Genomic DNA, 21,598 nt, shown 5'->3' on the forward strand with positions numbered 1-21,598 from the left:
TGTGTATAAGTTTGTTACTTTTGCAAATGTGTTATTCAATCTGGATATGCTACCTGGATTGTGAAAAATTGAAACACTGATTCCTGATAAGTACGTTTATGGGTTGGCATGATGCCCCAGTGCTAGACATCACTATAAACTGCCACATTGCAGACATCGTAGCGATATGACTGAAAAATTGTTAAAATTATGTTAAAAATCCAAATCACATCACACATGGAATTTAATGACTTTTGAGTAATTGCTACTTGTTGCTAATTGGGTCACACTGTGACACTGTTTCTATGGTGATATTACACTAATAATATGGGTATCTACTATGTAATAAAGATGCTTTTATTTACATCCTATTAAGTCATATTGTTACTTTAGCTACCTTACACCAGCGGGATCTCAGGGATTTGCACCTCACTATGATGACATTGAGGCATTTATTCTGCAGTTGGAAGGCAAGAAACACTGGAAGTTATATGCCCCAAGGTTAGTCAATGCTCAATAAATGTAGCCTCAGTGCTGATAATTCAGAAGGTTAGAAAAATAAGATTTGGGGGTGTTTCAGTACATCCTGTTGTTTGCTTCAGCATGCCTTCTTTAATTCCATGTTTACTAGTTTAATGCAACTGTATGATATTGCAATTAATGTTATTGTGCCATTAAGAAGAATATAATTGTCTCCAGTTTTGTACTCCAGGAAAATCACAGATATTCACATTTTAAAAAAATAGAGATTCCCTAACATTCATGTCTTTCAGTAGAAAAAGGAAAAATTATTTGAAATGAAATAGACACTTTTACATCAGCTCAAGAGAACAATTTTTATACTAGTAATATGCAACACAGACATTTTGAAATTTAATCATTCTTTTTGTGAAGTGGTTTTCTTAAAAAATCTGACCCACCATAATGACATATTGTGCAATGATTTTATTCACATTATAACTTTTTTTGTAAAATCCTCTTGTTTGTAATAATAATTTGTTTGGTTGATAATTTATTTAAATTTTAATTTCACTGTTGCTCAGATGTATTATAACTTAAAAATATTATTTTGCTTCAGTTTTCATCTTTAAGTAATTTTGATCAATTTTGAATTCGTCCATCTGTGACCTATATATATTGTAATTTATGCTGTCTAAGTTCTTTCTCTTAATACAATATAGCACAGCCATATGTAAGAACTATTTGATGATGTTTTACAGGAATGTTCAGGAGACTTTGCCAAGATTCTCCAGTGGTATGTTCTCTTAGCATTTATTTGGTTGACTTTGTTTAATTTTATTTACAATATCTGCTGTTAAAGTCATTTTTATTGTAATATTCTTTCAGAAAAACTCAATTGTAACGAGTCATAGTGAAAGTGCTATACAACATAGTCCCAATGTTCTTCTTGGCAAATTTTCGGTTTGACAGTTTTTTTTCTCCATCAAATCTAATCAAATAAAGAATTATCTTCACAAAAGTTATAAAGATTTGTTATTTGATTCTGGCAAATTAGTATATTCAATTTTCTAAATAAAATATAAACCCACCTATTTTATTTAGTTTTAAAGGCATCCAGTGTGTATGCTTTCCGATTTTTGTTTATATAAGTTACATTGCACCTGACTCTATTTATAGAAGTATAAAGTAGTTCTCCATACAGTTTATAGAGAAATAAACATAACATATTTAAAATCCTGTCACTAATTTTCCAGAATGGATGTAGTAAAATGGGGTTTTCACAGAAGTCTTTATATAGTTTCTAGTTTCCCTAAATGTAATTGGCGTTGTTCTTACATATAATATGGCTGCCACATGGGCTAATTTGAAAATCTTACTGCTCAAGAATATCAAGGATGGTTTCAACAGGCAGTAGTTCAAAGAAGACATGGTCTCGAATTCCTGGAAATTAGTCTTGGTCAATAGTGCATCAGTTCCTTTGAGTGACTCTTGTTACTGTTAATAGTTTATTCATTAAACTAGTACTACAAGCATACTATAACAGGTCACCGTGACCTGTATATTTTACTGGGCTAGGTTAAGTTTTTGCAATCAGCTCTTAAGTTTCTGGCATGGTGTATAGAATCATGAAACTTGATGATGCATTTTAATAGTCACTGCTCATCTCATTAGTAGGTCTTGTGACTCGTATTTCAGATTTAACTGAATTGGGTTACATTTTGTGTTTGTTGTTCTTTTCTCAGGCACTGTTCATGCTTGAATTATGAAATTGATGATTTACATATAATTTACTACCACACCCTTACAACAAAAGAGGCTTATTGTGATGTGTATCTTGTGTTTGCTGGCTTTGGATATGTGGTTTCGGAGGTGGGGATGGACATTAATAATAGCTTATTGAGCAAATCTTCAGAACACTGATTTAAAAAAAAATGAAAAATAACATTAATCTCTGATTTTCATCCATTCATTGTGGTACCTGTGAGGTCAGATATACAATGACCTTTCTGTGATCTATTATCTTCATATTGATAAAGTTAAAATGATGTTTTTCTTGTATTGTTTTATGCCTTTATATACCTAGCCACAGTAGGTGGGTACTAGGTTGGTGGTTTCATAGTATGTCAGCACAATACTGGCTGTATAGTGCCAATTAAAAGTACAAAACAGTTACATGTTGAACAGTCTAAACATTCTAATATGAAGATAATAGATCACAAAAAGGTCATTAGAAAAGGAGTCAAAATCAATGTATAGTCTGAATTTATTTTCTGCATGATAATGTTTACAAGCCCACTGGAGACAAGTGAATACAGCTGAGATGTGTAATTATTTATCACATGGGAAATTTTCAGTTTTACAAAAAATTATGTGAGATTCATGGATCTTGTCACATTAAGAATGGTTTCACAAGTTGTCAGGATTCAGATTGAAGAAGGAAAGGGATATTTGCACAAAAAGATTACAAGACCAACTTAACTTCAGGAAAGCATCTCATTATCAGTTTAACATAAAATAGTTGGTTTAAACAGTATTTCAATAAAAGCTTGATATGTTGTCCATAAAGACTTATTAAATTACCATTGAGGATCTGGAACAACATATAAATACATGCGTTTAATTTCCGATACAAGAAATAAATAATGGACATGAACTTTAAAGTCTGATAAAGACAGAATGATATGTTTCACAACAGAACTAACTGAAATAGATACAGCAGAAATATATTCAATGACAAAATGAACAATTGTTATTTATCATGAGATTTAACTAATATAAATCTTTGGTTTCCAGGAAATATTTTTGAGTTTTCCTAAGTAGATGGTAGGGAACTAACTTTAAAATAATAGTCCATTTTGATCAGTTGAGTCAAGTGTAATATTTCTTAATATGGAATACTTGTTACAGAAAAGAAGATAATGAGTTACAATCTTGGTCTGGCCACAAGTACATGTACTGTATATACTCATATATACACAAACTCCATTTAGAAAGTCTTAATTGAACTCACTGGAGGAACACACAAAGATCAGACAAATAAAATTCACTTCTGGTAAATGACACCATAGTCAATGATGACACTGACGTTGAATGAATTTTCAATGAATTATTCACCAACATTACCACAAAAATAAAACAACCAGTGATAGAAAACAACTTTTATGAACTGAAAAAGTTCTGCAGCAGCAAAATCTCTAAGGAGGTATGTTTCTCTATTCCACCAGTATCAAAAAACTTTGTTAAAAAATGGCTCAGTGAACTTGATAGCAAGAAAGCTACAGGACTTGATCAGATTGGTCCATGACTCATTAAATCTTCTGCCTCTGCTATTTTAGATAGCATAACATTCATAATCAGTTTAAGTATTGCAACCTCATCTGTTCCCAAGATATGGAAAACTGCAAAAGTAACTCCTATTCAAAAATCTGGTTCTAAGGATGATGTTGATAACTACCAACCAATCTTATTACTACCAAAACTTGTCAAAATTGATTGAAAAAACATGTCCATGACTCATTCATGTCATATTTAACCAAACACTTGGTGTTACACCCTAATCAATCAAGCTTTAGACAGAAACATTCATGTGAGACTGCCTTGATCTCCCTAACTGATAAATGGCTTCAAGCACTTGACCAAGGTAGAATAATTCGGATCTGTATTTGTAGATTTCAGGAAAGCTTTTGACATGGTGGATCAGGACATCCTTTTGAAGAAACAGAAAATCTACCAGTGTGATGAAAGAACAATTAGATGGTTTACTATTTACTTAAGTGAGAGAACACAGCATGTTTATATATTGTTCTGTCTGAACCTGGAACAATTAGATATAGAGTACCACAAGGCTCAATTCTAGGTCCATTACTATTTATTTGATTTATTAATGACCAACCACTTTTACTAAGAGACTCAGTATCATCCACAGATCTCTATGCAGATGACACAACATTGTCAGACTTTCAAAACACAAAGCATGAACTCGAAATTTCATTACAAAATGCCCTAAACAAACTGGACAACTGGTGCACGTGCAGTGGCATGGTGGTAAATACTGGTAAAACTAAAATATTACTTATCTCAACATGGCAGAAAAGGACAAATCTTGATAGTGATGAACTATGTCCAACATGAAAGGATACAAATTTGCAAATGGTCTGTCATAACAGACTACTTGGTGTTCTGGTAGATAATAACCTATCATGGGCTCAACATATCAAACATATCAGTAAAAAAGTCAATTCAAGTTTATGGCTTCTCAGTAGGATAAGACATTTTCTCCCTGAAAGGCACAGAAAACTGTTTTATAACAGTTACATACAATCCTATTTAGACTACTGTATTACAGTATGGGGTAATTCAAATGATAAAAACATCATTGAATTGAAACATACAGATGTATTTGTTAGTTTTTTGTGAGTTTTATGGAAATAAATGTGTATGTTATTCAGCTGGACTCTTACTGATTGCAGGTAATTTTGATCAAGGGGAGATAGGGGAACCCATACTAGATGTTGTATTGGAAGCAGGTGACCTGCTGTATTTCCCAAGAGGCACAATCCATCAGGTTTGTCTCATTTTCTCATTACTTGCTAAGAACGTATATTCATAAATGTTTTTTTTTTCTTTATTATCTGCTGTTCGTAAGTTCATATTTTAAATTTGATCATAAATATGGAAGATTCCAGGAACAAAATGATGATATTTGCCTGGATATCCTATAGTTATAATTTAAGCAACACATAAAGAGGGCAAAAGTATTTAGAGCTTGGAGCCTATTACATCATAATAAAAACTTTTGCAGTTATTAGAAACTGAGTGAAAACTAAAAAAATATTGTATTGGATAATAATCTTTTGAAGCCATTGTTTCTTTGTTAAATCTTTTTCCCCCATGTTTTTTTGGGGGGGAGGGTAGAGTATTTTGATACCACACGTCCTTCCTAACTTTTTGGTAGAATTTCATGAAACTTTGAAGTAATTTTTGTCCTATGGTAGACATCTGCATGCGGGATTTTAACCCAGGTTTTGGTCTATTATGTCCATGTGATTGTTAAAGGTCAGACATACAAAAAGACTAAGGTCAGATAAGCAAAATTACAATGACATTTTAAGTTTATAATTTTTTGGGGGTCAAAATGTGTGTATGTACTTGATCATAAATATGGAAGATTCCAGGAACAAAATGATGATATTTGCCTGGATATGGATCACTGTCATGTGGGGTCTTTGCATATGCAGCGTAAAATGTGATGCATTTTGAATTGATAACCACAGGATCACTGTCCTGGGTGTATTTGCATATACGGTGTAAAATGTGATGCATTTGAATCAGTAACCACAGGATCACTGCTGTGGGGTGGGGGTGAATGGGGACTTTGTATATACAGTATAAAATGTGGAGTTTGCAGTGATGAGCAATTGCAGTTGCTGTTTTGTCCATTGTCCATCCATCTATAAAGACAAGTTTATTATTACTACTTCTTCTAAACTACTTCAAGGATTGCCATGAAACTATATAGACACATTTGTCCTGAGGTCATGCTGATTTTTAATGAAAATGGTGCCACTTTTACATCCAGTATGGGCACAACAAAAAAATCTTATTGCTTCTCCTCTTCATTGGATGCTTATATCAACATGGGGTTTCAGTGATGAAAGACTTCTGATGTTTTGTTGGTCTTAAATGAAAATAGTGTCAATCTGACATCCAATATGGCCACAATGGCAGCCATCTTGATGATTGTTATTGCTGTTACTCCTGAATAGGAAGTCATGGGGTTTTCACCAAAAGGCTTCATATGATGTCTAGTTGGTCCTAAATAAAAGTGGTACTGATCTGACATGTCATAACTACTCCTTCTGAATGGATGGTCATATTGACATGGGGTTTTCACCCAAGTTTTTTAAGATGTCTGTTGGTCCTAGATAAAATGGTGCTAATGTTATACAGTGTCCATCTTAAAACTCTTGTTTATGCTATACATTCTAATTGGTGGTTGTATTGGAATGGAATTTTCACCCAAAGACTTTTAATGTTGTCTAGTTAGTCCTAAATGAAAATGCTGTTAATTGTACATTCACTATCACCACTGAATATGATAATCATGTTATTGCTTTAGAATATATGAGATGGTTTCAACACTCAGCGATTGGAAAAAGAAGAAACAGAATTGTCGTGGATTTTGGAAATTCTTTTCCGCCATGAAAGCATCAGGCTCCCATTTGAAACAAAAGCACTGGATTGTATGGTGTCACTGTATTGCAGAGAAAAAAATGAATTCTGGAAATTAATTTCCTGCATGAGGGCATCAGTCCCTTTGGTGTCATTGTATCACATAGGAAAAATCATCTCAACAGGCTTATTGTTGCCGATTCATGTGTAACTAAACATATAAAAATCAATCCATGCATTTGTTCAAGCACTCTTACCTCAACAAAACAAGTTCTTTAATGGTGCATCCTTGTTTTAAATAAGTACCTCATGATTAGCATCCTTTTGTGTTTTGTTTTTTTATTCCTGAATAAAAAGAAGCCTTTGCTTAAGACTGAAAACTATTTGCTGATAGCCACCAAGCTGAATAAAACTTACACTCCATGCAAGTTTCTCACAATAATTAATGGTAATTATCTTGGCCTAATTTAAAATTGAAGGGCCCTATCTTTATTAACGTCTGTCTTATACAGAACGCTTGAGGAAAAAAAAAACAATTAATTTGAGTTCTCTACTTATAAATGCAGGCTAAAACCATGGAAGATGCGCATTCTTTACACATCACGGTGTCATGTTATCAGAAAAACACATGGGGAGACTTTTTGGAACAGGTAAATGATACTTTTGTATTTGTACATTTTATGTAAGCATTGAGTGTGTATCTTACTTTGTTAATTGGGTAAAACATCTCTAGATGTCTGAACTCTGTCTGCCTTTTCTTTTTGTTGTTCATCTTTCTTTACAACGGTTAATCCTTAACCTGTCACTAACATAGCATACTAACCATGTTCCTTATTTATTTTCCAATATAATAATGTCTATCACAATGTCTTGTTAAGGTTTTCCAATCCTTATTTTAACAAAATTATACCAATATTTTGTTCCCAATTTGGATTGTTTTATATACAGTTTGCCATATTTAGCATAGCAAAGTTATATTTTATAATTATTATGCTGTTTGATTGGAAGATATTGAATTTAAACATAATCAGTGCATGCATTTAGTATACTGTGATGCTGTACATTTCAGAGTTTCCTATCATTATTGAAATCCTGTTAAAGTTTTATAAGTTTTTAAAAAGATTCTGAAGGTCTTAAAAATTGAGTGGAAAAAAGAAGAAAATAATTGGGAAATGGCTTGGGTACTTTTTATGTATATATTTGTAACAGATTGATGTATGATGTTGTGATGCCGTCCATTCATCTGTTCCCATTTCATTTCTTTGCAATAATTTGATGCTTTCCAACATAAGAATCTAATCATTTTAGGGATAAAAAGGTCAAAGGTCAAAGTAACTTTACAACAGCGCCCCAGACACTTTAAACTGCACCTTTTTGTTCATAAGAAGTGTCTGCATGATCAAATGGTTGATTATAGAATTTTTTTATATGGTGTCCAGAAAGCGATGCATGTTTAAGACGAAAGGGAATATGAGCTTCTAGAAAAGTGTTAATAATCAATGCAGAAGAATAAAAAGGAATATTTAGATTCTTGAGAATAAAACCTAGAATGGACACAATTATGTCTATTGGACATCACATGTCAGTTTGAGTATGTCACATGGTGGGAGATATGATTGCCATTGTCATGTGAAATGGAAAACAGTTTCATAGAATTATATCAAGTTGAGAGATAGCAACAAGCCATTGAGCTGCATAAGGTTTGGAACTAGAGTTTGTGCAACTGTACTAGTGGTAAATAAAGTCGCTGCATACTTTACAAACTTTTCAGTTGAACTTAATGTTCATCGGTGATGTGTCAAACTTTTAATTAAGGTTTCCAGCTTTACAATAGAAGTTATTGATATTTTGTTACACTTTACTGAAAAATGGTCAATCTTACAGAAAAAAATCAACTGCCTTATTGATATGGACTCATCAGGGTTGGAAGGTCTGGAATAGCCCTATTGATATAGACTCATCAGGGTTGGAAGGTCTGGAATAGCCTTATTGATATGGACTCATCAGGGATGGAAGGTCTGGAATAGGCCTATTGATATGGACTCATCAGGGTTGGAAGGTCTGGAATAGCCTTATTGATATGGACTCATCAGGGTTGGAAGGTCAACTGCCTTATTGATATGTACTCATCAGGGTTGGAAGGTCTGGAATAGGCCTATTGATATGTACTCATCAGGGTTGGAAGGTCTGGAATAGGCCTATTGATATGGACTCATCAGGGTTGGAAGGTCAACTGCCTTATTGATATGTACTCATAAGGGTTGGAAGGTCTGGAATAGGCCTATTGATATGGACTCATCAGGGTTGGAAGGTCTGGAATAGGCCTATTGATATGGACTCATCAGGGTTGGAAGGTCTGGAATAGGCCTATTGATATGTACTCATCAGGTTTGGAAGGTCTGGAATAGGCCTATTGATATGGACTCATCAGGGTTGGAAGGTCAACTGCCTTATTGATATGTACTCATAAGGGTTGGAAGGTCTGGAATAGGCCTATTGATATGGACTCATCAGGGTTGGAAGGTCTGGAATAGGCCTATTGATATGGACTCATCAGGGTTTGAAGGTCTGGAATAGCCTTATTGATATGGACTCATCAGGGTTGGAAGGTCTGGGTCAAATGGTAAATGATTAGGGCCACTGTGATTGAAAGAAGAAACTTATTTTCTGCACAATAACCTTTATATTACATCACAGACTGGGTCTACACTTTTTAGATGGCTTACACTTTGAATATGGTTTAAAATTTTTAGGTTTGAGATTAAAAAGCCCAAGGACAGGTTCATTGTGACTTGGAGGTAAATGTTTTTTGCACACTGAATTTTGTTCTGTAGTAAGTCCTGGAACAAACTTTTTGATTGCCATTACTTAGAGTGATAATCTATCCTATACATGTGGGGTCCAAAGGTCAGTGGTATTGGACATAATAAGTAAATTATGGTTTCTGCACAGTAAGTTTACTTGAAGACTAATTTGGTTGATAATCTCCATTGTTAGCCTACCACTACTTACTATTCATTCTTGTAACCACCAATGCTCTGCAGCATTTGTACATAATTGAATGCCATTTGGTAGTTTAATTGCCAATTGCATGTAGATAAACCTTTTAAAGGTTTTGTCTTTCACATCCAAATTGTATAAAACTACTACAGCAGATCAACCACTCCGGTTGCCTAGTGGTTAGAGCATAAACCTCGGATGCGGGAGGTCGTGAATTTGATCCCCAGCCGAGTCATACCAAAGACTTACAAAATGGTACTAACAGCTGCCTTGCTTGGCGCTCAGCATTAAGAGGTTAGTGTATGGACTGGTCAGCCCAGTGTCAGGATAATGTGACTGGGTGGGACATCATGCTACATGTTGGTGGCATGATGCCCCAGTGCTAGAGATCACTATAAACTGCCACACTGCAGACATCATAGCAATATGACTGAAAAATTGTTAAAGCTACGTTAAAAATCCAAATCACACACACACACACTACAGCAGATCATTGTAATCATAGCTTACAAACCATTCAACACTGCATGATTTACATTGGTGTTATATTGTTTTTTAACCTTTTTTGGGTCCCTCAGGTGGTCTAAAGCACTCACCATTCCAGATCACTGCCATCTCACCTCTGTCTGCGTGGGTTCGAGTCTCAGGCTCAGCTAACGTGGTACGTGACAAGGCTTGCCAGTAGCTTCTCGTGGGTTGGTGGTTCTTCCTGGGGTTTTCCAGGGTTCTTCCTCCACCACATATATTGGCCACCATGTATTGCCTATCTTGTGCTGAAAAATGGTGTTAAACCCTTCAACAAAAACCTTTTTGTGCCTTGTATGGATTTTTTGGTCATCATCTCATTTTGGATTGGGTTTTGACCCTTGACAATTGACTTGCTATCTTCACATGAGATGTTACTTGTGACAACTCAAGAATCTTTCTGAGGTAATTTGGTATGAACACTGACTCACAGACTTTTGCCTTTTAAGGTTTATTCTTGTCTACTCCATTTGGACAGAGTTATACCCCTTTTCAAGCAAATTCATGTCTTCATTCAGAAATTTGGAATGTTTGTTGCAGTCATTTTAGCTCAAGAACCATTCAACATATTGATGTATTTTGTTTTGTGATAATTTGATCTGACTGATGATGATGTTATACAACATCAATTACTGTATGTTATACAATATCAAATTACTGTATGTTATACAATATCAATTACTTTATGATATACAATATCAATTACTGTATATTATACAATATCAATTACTTTATGTTATACAATATCAATTACTGTATGTTATACAGTATCAATTACTGTATGTTATACAGTATCAATTACTGTTTGTTGTGTTTTGAAAGTGATGGGAATCATTAGGATAAAATCAGCAGATAAGTCTTAAGGATTTGATGACATTATTGGTATAGTTAGAGTTTTAGTTTGTTGCCAGTAAAATAAATATTTGTAATGGTAAGCCACCATTAACTTCCTTGAATCCTTTTACAAAAGGCATTATCTCATCCTACCACAACTTAGAAAGCTTTGTCAAAGATAATTCTCCATAGCACTTCATCTCAAGGATAGGCATGACATTACATTGGAAGCAAATTTTCAACAGCACTTTGTGTATTTCATTTGTAGATTTGTAAGTTGATCAGTTTGAAAAAACATATTAGAATAAAATTAATCTTCAAAGCATGTCAGTGTCAATTGCATCCTGAAAAGTTTCTCTTGCACAAGCATATTTTTATGTGCATGATGTGTATTTTTAGTTGTATGCCAAGATATGCACACAGTTATTAGTGTACTCTTGTTTTCCCCATTTGATCTTTGTTCTTTGTGTAAATTCCTAAGTACTGAGGTATATCAGAAGGAATGGAAGAATACTGTTACTTTATATAAAGGAGAAACATAGGAGCAAACTTTTTCCCTTATTCCCATTTTTTGTGTAAAATTTTTGCAAAATGCACATGCATATGTTAATTAATATTATTTTATTTGTAGTGCCTCACAAATTGATTATTGGAATGTAAATTATTGTCAGTTTGTACAGTTAGTTTATAATAAAGACCAGAACACATAATCGATGTCATTTATTATACAGCTGGTCCCCAGAGCACTGCATATAGCTGTTGAGGAGGATATAGAATTCAGGGAAGGAATGCCATTGGATTATCTTAATTACATGGGACTTGCTTTTATGGATATAGTAAGTTCCTTTTGTTTTGTTAAGCATTTGTATGGTTTAACATTAGAAAGTCAGAAGATGTTTAATGTGAAATGCACCATTGTATTTAAGAGTAGCTCTATGCATATGAAATACATAGTTTAAAATGTTCTTACTGATAATTTGAAAATAATGCACCTGTGTTGTACTACAGTCATTTAAAGGTCGGATAGGTACTGATTAAAAACCCTGGATGTGGAATTCTGAAACATATATCAGTATCAGAGGTCAAGAAAAAAAAATTCATTTTGAGCTGATGAATATATTAAAGGCAAAAAAAATATTCAAGCTTCTGTCTGAGATTTTGTAGCCAGTGAAGCAGAGAATACATATTTGCCCATTTGAAGCCAAATCAAATCTAAAGATGATCTCCAGTTTATAATGGAGTATTTTATTCTATTTTTTCATAAGTTATTGTTATTCATAGCTAGGCAATCCAAAATCTGTTATAAAGTTATATATATGTCGGTGTGAACTTTGTCAGTAAGACATAGTTGTATAGATGAAACAGAAGCCTCTACAGCCACTGTACAGTAGGTTTGCAACCATTAAAGAAATCTAAATGTCGTGTACACTTTTTGTTGATTTTCTCATTTTCTTTTGCGTAGTTGTTGCTGTCATTAACATTATTTTAGAAGTTTTCATTCTTCACTTTCAAAAAGTGACAGAAGTTGCCAACAAGTCATTTGAATATGAATCATGTATCAGTGTAATGAATACACCATTTTGAACTGCTCAGTAAGTGTTGATTTTACAAAAGCAAACTACCTTAACAAAAATTGTTTCTTGGGATTTTCTTCTTTAGATCAGTATGGCTGTGTGATCTATGTATTTGCTTAGATGTTTAATGAAATTCAGTGGCCCATTGTGTGCCATGACACACCTGTTCCATTGTATTTCTGTAATCATCTTAAACTGGTACTATATATGCTCACCTTTAAGTGAATCCAACTGCAAAAAACATAAATCCTGATCTGTCACTGCATAATGTATGACAGCTCAGGGCCGATGTTGTTCTTCTGATCACTCCTGATGAACTGCATAGACCCAGATTTGCAGGAGTATTATGCAGAGGCAGATCTGGGTATGTGCAATGTGCAGTTGACTCGTGAGTGTATATGGTAATAGTTTTTCTCCCATGTTAAGACCAGGAGACCAGCCTGATTATTTTTTCAAAGTTGTGGGGTGGGCAGGTGCTTACTAACTGACAGATATCCTTTGTAAAATATTTGTCAAAATAAATTTTAAAAATAGCAGTGGTTTTATCAGGAAGCTTATCACCAGATAAATATGGGTAAATACACATACAATTCTGGTATGTTTTAAATCACTTGATTCATATGGAAACTAAAATAAAACTTCAATAAACCTAAGATGTGATAGTCTGACTGCAAGAATGAATGTATTTCAGGAGAATCCAAAAAGGAAAGACTTTATGCAGAAAGTGACCAGTCTGGTGGAGAAGATGATGGCTAAATATGCACCAGTTGATGCTGCTTGTGATCAGATGGGCAAACACTTTGTACATGACAGCTTACCACCAGTATTGTCTGACTGTAAGCATAGGTGTTTCATTTTCAGAGACTAGTAATTAGCATTGCAGTGAAATTCCATCAATTCAGTTTAAACCTACTGCCATTATTTTCTTGTCGGAATTGTGAGAAATAAGTATTACTTTCCATTTAACAACAGCTGTGATGACAGAGTGAACAATGCTTAGTACTTTCCTTCTTCAGTTGTACTCAGCTGAAACTTGGCTAAAATAATATTTGTCTAAATCTTATACCTAGATATGCTAGGAGCTCCAATATTGCCTGCATAAGCACACTGGTCTCTCTTGTGTCTTTGCAGAGCACTTCAGTACTTGAATTCATGGATTGTGGAAGGGGTCATTTTATTTCTGCATAAGAATCATTGTTCATTTGGTCTTTAAACTGATGGTTTTTAGTAACCATGAAATGCACAAAAAATGGGACATCTAAAATAGAGAATTCACAGTATTGCCAGATGTAATTTAAAATAAAACTATTCATTGTAAAATATCCATGACCATCATTTCAGTGTTCTTGGAGAATAAACAGATTTTTACCTTGTTGAAAATATGCTGAGGCAATAGACCTTATGGGAAAATTAGTATTGATGGAAAAGAAGATACACTTTTAGTTTTAGTTAATTTCTTATGGCTGTCTTGCACTTGAGGTATGGCAGTACATGATCAGTTTAATAATCAAAAGTCGAAATGTTATGAACCTTGTTACTAAAAGAAGAAAAATTGTTTCTGCACAGTAACTCGAGTTCTGCATCTTCTACAGTTACCAGAATTTGTATATTGCTTGTATTTGGGGTAAGAAAAAAGCCTTTTCATTTTAGGTTCAAAATATCAAGAGTCATGGTCACAAGTATAGGAAGGTAAAAAATCAATATTATTATTTTTACATAACAAGCCTGGACCAAACTTTGTGAATTGCTTGTATCTTGGGTAAGAAAGAAGTTTATTGTTTTGGGAGTAAAAAGTAATTTGTCAAGATATTCTGTAACTGAAAGAATAAAAATAGTTTTCTGCATAATAACTTTTGTTATTCACCATCTACAATGTGGATGGCTTGCACATAGGTGAGAAAGAAGTTTTTCAGTTTTGTGGTCAAAGGTCAATACCACTATGACTAAAAGAAAAATATGGTCTGCACAAAATGTTATGTTCTCATCCATATACTTTGACCCGAGTTTGTGGATGGCTTGCATGTTGGGTGAAAAAGAAGCCTGTCAGTTTTGTGGTCAAAAGTCAAGGTCACTGACTGAAAGAATGCAAATAGTTTTTTATAACTTTAGTTTTTGAACATATACCTTGTCCAAAATTGGTGGAGGGTTTGCATATAAAGTATGGAACAGCAGACCTGCCAACTCTAACAATTTTGCCGTAAGTCTTATGAAAATTACCATTAAAATACGAACTTACAGCAAACTAGCAAAAACTACGGAAAAATTATCATTGCCAACAAATCTGGATAATTGGTTCATCCTTGTTTTATTTGGATCCGGGTTTCATCTTAGAATTAGTAAAATTAGTGAGGGAACCAGACTAACTTTACAAAAGCACTCAAGACGCTTTAAACTGCACCAATTTGTTCATGTGAAGTGTCTGCATGATCAGACTGTTGATTATAGATTATTAAAAATGGTGTCCAGAAAGCGATGCATGTTTAAGGGGAAAATAAGCTTCTAGAAAAGTGTTACTAATGAACACAGAAGAATAAAAAGGAGTATTCAGATTTTTGTGACTAAAAGCTGGAAAGGAAACAGTTACGTTTATTGGACATCACATGCCAGTTTGAGTATGTCTCATGACAGGAGATATGAATGCCATCGTCTTATAAAATGGAAAAGAATTTCCAAGAATTATGTCAAGTTGAGAGATAGCAACAAGCCATTGAGCTGCATAGGGTTTGGAATTAGAGTTTATGCAACTGTACTAGTGGTAAATAAAGTCCACACCTACTTTACAAACTTTTCATTTGAACATAATGTTTATCATCGATGCGTCAAACTTTTAATTACGTTTTCCAGTTTTACAATAGCAGTTATTGATATTTTGTTACACCTTACTGAAAACTGGTCAATCTTACAGAAAAAAATCAATTGCCTTACTGAGATGGACTCGTCAGGGTTGGCAGGTCTGGAATAGGCCTTTTAATTTTGGGGTCAGAAGATTAAATGTTAGGGTAATTATGGCTCAAAGTAAAATGGATTTTGCAGAGTAACTTTTGTTATTCTGAACAAAACAACAGAAGTGCCTCAGAGGGCTTATGCATTAGTTCTTGTCTGCTAACTTGTTTGAAATAAGTTTGAATCATGGAATGTCGAGTCAGATGATGACTCTGAATATGAACAAGCAACAGACTGTGTTGAGTTTATTCATAATTGGTTTGCTTATTTCCCTTGGTTGAAATATGACCAATATAAAGGTTTGATGATGTGATATATGCACTAGTTAGATCCATTAAGAACTAGATGTACAGACTAGAAACTCAACATTAATTTCTCACCAAGAGTCAAAAGTTCACATTGAACTGGTCAGATCATTTAATGACTTTAACATGTCATAAAATTATGGACAATATATGTTATGTTTAAGAATGGCATATAACTTTCCTAAATTTATAGAAATTTATAAGCTCCATATGTCATTTCTGAATGAGGTCATTAAAATTAAAGTTGGAGGAATAAATAGCAAGAAATACAACACAGATATTCAGTTTTTATATTTTTCCTTTTCAGTTTTATTTGAACTTGCCAGAATTTAAATTTCATGACATATTCTCCTTTGGTCCCCCAAAACTAGACCAACCAGTGTGAAATAATGAGGGTCTACAGGACCCACAATGTTATAATCCTAGGGAAAACTGTGTATCATAAACTCTGTTTGAGGTACAGGGATCAGCAATTATATACTTATGCTTCTCACTTTCATGGCATCATGTCAGGGTAATCTTCATGGTCACAGATACATTTTCTTATTCCTTTTCCACAGTTTTCTTGGATCTTGTTTTGATTGCATATCAGATTGACATCATCTTACCCTGGATCTAAAATCTTGATCTATGTCATAGAATCAGTGTAAAATGCATCCACAGTTTTGATCTTGATCACTGTATATGACATAAGAATGGCACAAAATGTAATTTCAAGTCATCTGCACTAACGTGTATGAATACCCCATCCTCAAGGACAAAATGAGTACCCATAAATTCTGGTCCCATTGGTACAATTTCCCTTTCCCTGGGCATGTAAATTAATCTCTTATTCTCTTTCTCCAGCTGAGAAGACCAACAGCATCCATGGTACAGGAGAACACTGGGAGGATTCCAAGAAGCAGGTTGTGGGGACAGTGGAAATAGAACCTGACACACACATAAAAATTATCAGGAAAGGCATCCTTAGGTAAATCAAAACATAGAATGGTAGATTGCACACAGGGAATTGTATAATTTGGCTCAAAACAGTTACAAATTAAGCTGTCAAATATGGGGTCTCTTGGTATCAAAACAGTTACAAATTAAGCTGTCGAATATGGGGTCTCTTGGTATCAACATATATGCCTGTGTCAGTAGCTTCAGATTTACAACTGACTCTGTTTTCAGTATAGGGTAGAAATCATTTTCTTTCATAATTATAATGTTAGGCATAAATATGTGTGAAAACTTAAATAAATTTTGAATTTTGGAGTATGTATAATCTTGGGTATAGCTCACAAATTGTAGAAATAATGTAATCTCTATCTAAGCAACACAGGATCTGGACTTGTCACTTGAAATTAATACATCAATCCAAAACAAGTCCCTGGGTTGATGATCGTTTTCTAATTTTTAAGGAGGTACTGGAATTTGAATTAAATGAAAATATCCTGGAAACCTCTGTGAAAATTACTTTCTGTTATAAAATGTCCTAGAAAATGATACTAAAAAGCTAAACAACATTTTTTTATAGAGAAAATACTTCATTTTTCCACTGCAACTTTGCAGTGAATGATTTTGCAATGATTCTCATATTCATTGGTAGCCATGGTTGAGTCTAGTAACTAAGAGATTTTTGCACACGTGCCTTTGACTTTAGCATTATGTCTGTAATCAAAGTATCAGATTAAAAAATGACTCCTGAAATTTGTCCTTTTCTCCTTAAATTTGTCCTTTTCTCCTTAAAATCTCATAGGAAACTTCTGGAAAATAATAATCATTTCAGTACAGGAACCCTGGATAATGTATAATGGATAACCCTGGATAATGTATTTATTATAAAGTATTTTTTTTTTACATAGCTGCCAAGTGTCCAGTTTTTTCAGTGTTTGTCCCTTATTTTGGACCTGAATACAGGTGTACATTTTTTGTATGCAAAAATTGTTTTTTTTTTAATTTTAAAAAATAATAAAAATTTCCTTGGAATTTTCAGTTTCGAATGGGCACTCTGTTCCATTCTGATAGAAATGTATCGCATGTATATAGGAATACAGTTCTACAATATGATTGGTTCATTCAAAATCAAGGCTACCATGCCTGTCTTCATCCACTATATTTGATTTCACAGACAGTTACCACTGTCACTGTATCTCGTCTTCGTAATATTCAACTTGTAATCATGTTGAATAGGAAAGCAGAATATTCAGAATTTTCTCCAGGAAAGACAAGGAAACAGAACTGGAAGGACAATTGTGCTGTCTTGTTTAGATTTGTGAAACCATCTAGTAAAGGAGAAAACGTTACGTTTTGAAAATTGTTTAATGTGATTTCGCTGTTGGGCATGGAGGTGCCCATGAAATACAAGAGCACAAAAAAATCTAATAAACATCATTTTGCTGCTTCATCATACACAACTCAGCCTGAATATACGATGTTTATAAATATCAGAGAGAACCTTGATGTAATTCGATTGAAATTCAGCTTATTAAATTTCTTTTAGAAATAAACCTTCCCCTTTCAGTTACTAGTGTTGCCGGCGATTTATTTTGCACACATTTTCCAGACAGTAAAATCACAAAGGATTACTCGTATGCTAGAATGACGGCAGTTCAGTAAGAAAATCACACAGAATTGAGATCATCAGTGAAAGTTGGTACATTGGAATCGATAATGATTGAAAAAAAACAAGGTGTGGAAAAGGCTTCTATAAACAGCCTGTCTTAGCGTGTTGCACTCTTGCACCTTCCGAATGGGCACCCAAATGGAACAACATGGTGCCCGTCCAGAAGGTACAAGTGTGTAACACATGCATCTTTGACATAAAATAATTATGTAAGGCACTGTCCAACTTTACTGATGGTTGTATATGTTGTAAATAGTTACATATGCATTAAAATTTTTAAAAATTTAAAAATCAGTATTTGTTCCTGAAAATCAGTATTTTTGTCACAAGCAGTCAGTATTTTTATACTTGGGGTTGGCAGCTATGTTTTTATATAATTCAGGGTTAGAAGTATTTGTGGTAAATGGTTTAAATTAATTATGCACTTTGACTGACTTAATAAAAGTAGTCTCTTTGCCATATGGCCATATATGTGGATCTTATTTGATCCAGGCTGTCAGTGTGATCTGACACAGTTGTCCATAACAAGTGACAGTGTAATCCCATTACAACAACATGGCCATAGTCCACAGAGAGCCAAGGTGCTATGTGCTGCATTATGTAATATCCAGCAAAGTCTGTTCACTGAAGAAAATGTAACATCTATATTCACAAAATAATGTCTCCAGGAGCATTACATTTTCCAAAGGGGGGGTGGTATTAGAGCAAAATAATGAAAGCTAAAGTTGCTCTTTTGATATGCTTTTTTAATGACCACATGTACATCTGGGGGTCTTTTAGGCACTGAATTTAGTCTTCATAAATATCACTAATGCCTTTGCCCTGTGATACTTCAGGTAGTGATGTTCTGGAAATTTTGAAACATCTAAATCAGGCTGCATTTGAAATTGTAGGAGGGAATCAGAAGATGAAGATACATTGAGATGATTAAAAGTGAAGGCATCTGTTCTGACCATGTTCACTGATTCATGATAAACAGTTACAAGGCATCAAGACACATAATTGAGATCACACAGGGCAACTCTTGTATTTTCCCATGAGTGCCTGATTTTACCAAACTGCACTGAGAAATGTATTCAAAAGAGGTTGGCTTAAGCAGGTCTCAGGTTTTCACTTCAACTTTTTCCTTGTGAATTTTTTTAATAAGATTTCATAGATTATTATTTGTTGAAGAAATGTTGCCATGAAGCAGTGTATACACATGGTACAGAAGACACATTGCTTGCCAGTTTATATGAGAATACTAGGGTAGTAGCCTATAAGGGCTTATTTAGAATCACAGGTCTATATTTATGCAAAGTTCCCCGTTCCATAATTTTTTTTTAAATGTAAGAAAATTACTTTTTGAACACAAGATAAATAAATTTTAATAAAACAACATATAACAGCAAAAAATAACAAAATAAAAATCTTATTGGTCATAATAAATGACTTAAAATATAAAATGGTAGAAAAATAACAAGTTGATAAAAGATAATATTTATTTTTGATGGTTTTAACAGCACTTTTAAGATGGTTTGCTATTTCATACATAGGAAACAGGAGCAAAGTGCCTTTCTCAAGGATGCACTAAGGCAACCAACCCAGGCTGGCATGCATTTGTAAGAAACCCACAGTCTTGTATTTCAGATCCAATGCTTTACCAACTGACCTATATCAACTCCCTGAAAAATATTTTTATAAGAGTCTTGTTGATGAAGATGTTTTTACTAAGGTAGACAATTGGGTGAAATTTATTTATAAGGCAGTGTGGCTATTATACAGAACATTTTGGAGTGCATCTGATGCATGTTAATAAAGCTGAATCTTCCAGTCCTGACTCCATTGCCTTAACCAATAAGTCCCTGCATCAGTCTTGGGTTGGGATCCAAATGGTTTCCAAATGATCACACTAGTGATGTCCCAAGGGTACAAGGACAGACAAAGGAATCCTCTTGTAATGCCTAGCATGTATTTACATTTTAAGGATGAGCTATAAATCTAAGTTATGAATCAGTACCTAGTACCAAAGAGGCTGAAAGAGATCTTAGGGACAGTTCCAGTTGTAAGAAATACATTCTTTTTATGCAGAAAGTAGTTTCATTTTGTGGGAATTCATATTCACATGCTGACATATTGTCAACTACTCGGGTGAGAAAAGCAGGTCTAGTTGGGCCTCTTGTTTTTGGTGGACTTTTTAGTATGATTATGAAGAAACACCTTAAGCATGATAAGTGAGGTTTGTTATGCATATTTTTGTACATATATAGATGACTTGATTAGATTTGTATATCATTTAAAAGATTTTTGTGAGTTTTGTCATTTTTCAGACTTTCTGGACACATACGTTTTTGTCCTTAATAGCAGCACATGATTTTTATTTGCAAGTTGTAAGGCAAAATGTATTATGTTACAATGTCCAGCCATCAGTCTATATCTATTTGTTAGTCACCAACTTGTGTCATCCATCATTTACAGTCACCAAACTCTGTGAATGGGTTGCACTTGGGAGAAGGAAGAACTCTACTGATTTTAAAACTAAAAGGTCATGGTTGAACTGACTAAAAGAAAAATGGTAATAATCTTAGTTCTCTATTATTTACAGTTACACAACTGTGAGACTGGCTTTCATTGTAAAAACATCAAATGTCACAGTAACTGAAGAAAAAAATGGTTTCCACACAATAATTTGAATTATCCACCATCTGCAGTTATCAAACTTTGTAGATGACTTAAACTTGGGGCAAGGAAAAGCTATGATTTTGGGGTCAAAATGTCAAGGTCACTAATGCAGAAAAATGTTGCCACACTATAATATTGATTCTGGACCAAAGATTGTGAATGGTTTGTACCTGCATATAGGAAGAAACCTGCCGATTTTTAAGTCAAATGATGAGAGGTCAAGGTCACTAAACTGAAAGAAGAAAATGGTTTCCACAACAACAAAATCAGGAATTTACATTGAGGACTATTGAACATGGGGCAGGTGTATAATAAGACATTCTAGGTTCTTGTTTTATCAGAAATTCTGTCATACATTTTTTACAAGCACAAATATATTTTTCTTTGTTGTATCACATTTAATTCATCTTTTCTTTTTTCCTTGTTTTGTCCAGATTGGTCACAGAAGATGAAAATGTTAGAATCTACCACTCCCTTGACAACACCAGAATTTATCATGGGATTGATCCTCAGTACATAGAAATAACTGCAGAGGTGTG

General features: G+C 34.0%; 1 protein-coding gene across 1 annotated transcript in view; it reads left to right on the forward strand.

The window, feature by feature from the left end:
- The window catches only part of LOC149808325 (ribosomal oxygenase 1-like), a 73,194-nt gene that overhangs the window by 28,905 nt on the left and 22,691 nt on the right, over positions 1 to 21,598 (forward strand). The window contains exons 10-17 of the mRNA XM_089975873.1: positions 373 to 480; positions 1,200 to 1,234; positions 4,911 to 5,005; positions 7,179 to 7,262; positions 11,703 to 11,807; positions 13,237 to 13,381; positions 16,640 to 16,763; positions 21,494 to 21,593. Of these exons, the coding sequence (XP_089831999.1) occupies positions 373 to 480; positions 1,200 to 1,234; positions 4,911 to 5,005; positions 7,179 to 7,262; positions 11,703 to 11,807; positions 13,237 to 13,381; positions 16,640 to 16,763; positions 21,494 to 21,593 (796 nt within the window). The remainder of the gene's footprint in view (positions 1 to 372; positions 481 to 1,199; positions 1,235 to 4,910; positions 5,006 to 7,178; positions 7,263 to 11,702; positions 11,808 to 13,236; positions 13,382 to 16,639; positions 16,764 to 21,493; positions 21,594 to 21,598) is intronic.

The sequence above is a fragment of the Sinohyriopsis cumingii genome, chromosome 1 (assembly GCF_028554795.1).
Source record: "Sinohyriopsis cumingii isolate HCF-2022 chromosome 1, ASM2855479v2, whole genome shotgun sequence".
NCBI lineage: Eukaryota > Metazoa > Mollusca > Bivalvia > Unionida > Unionidae > Sinohyriopsis > Sinohyriopsis cumingii.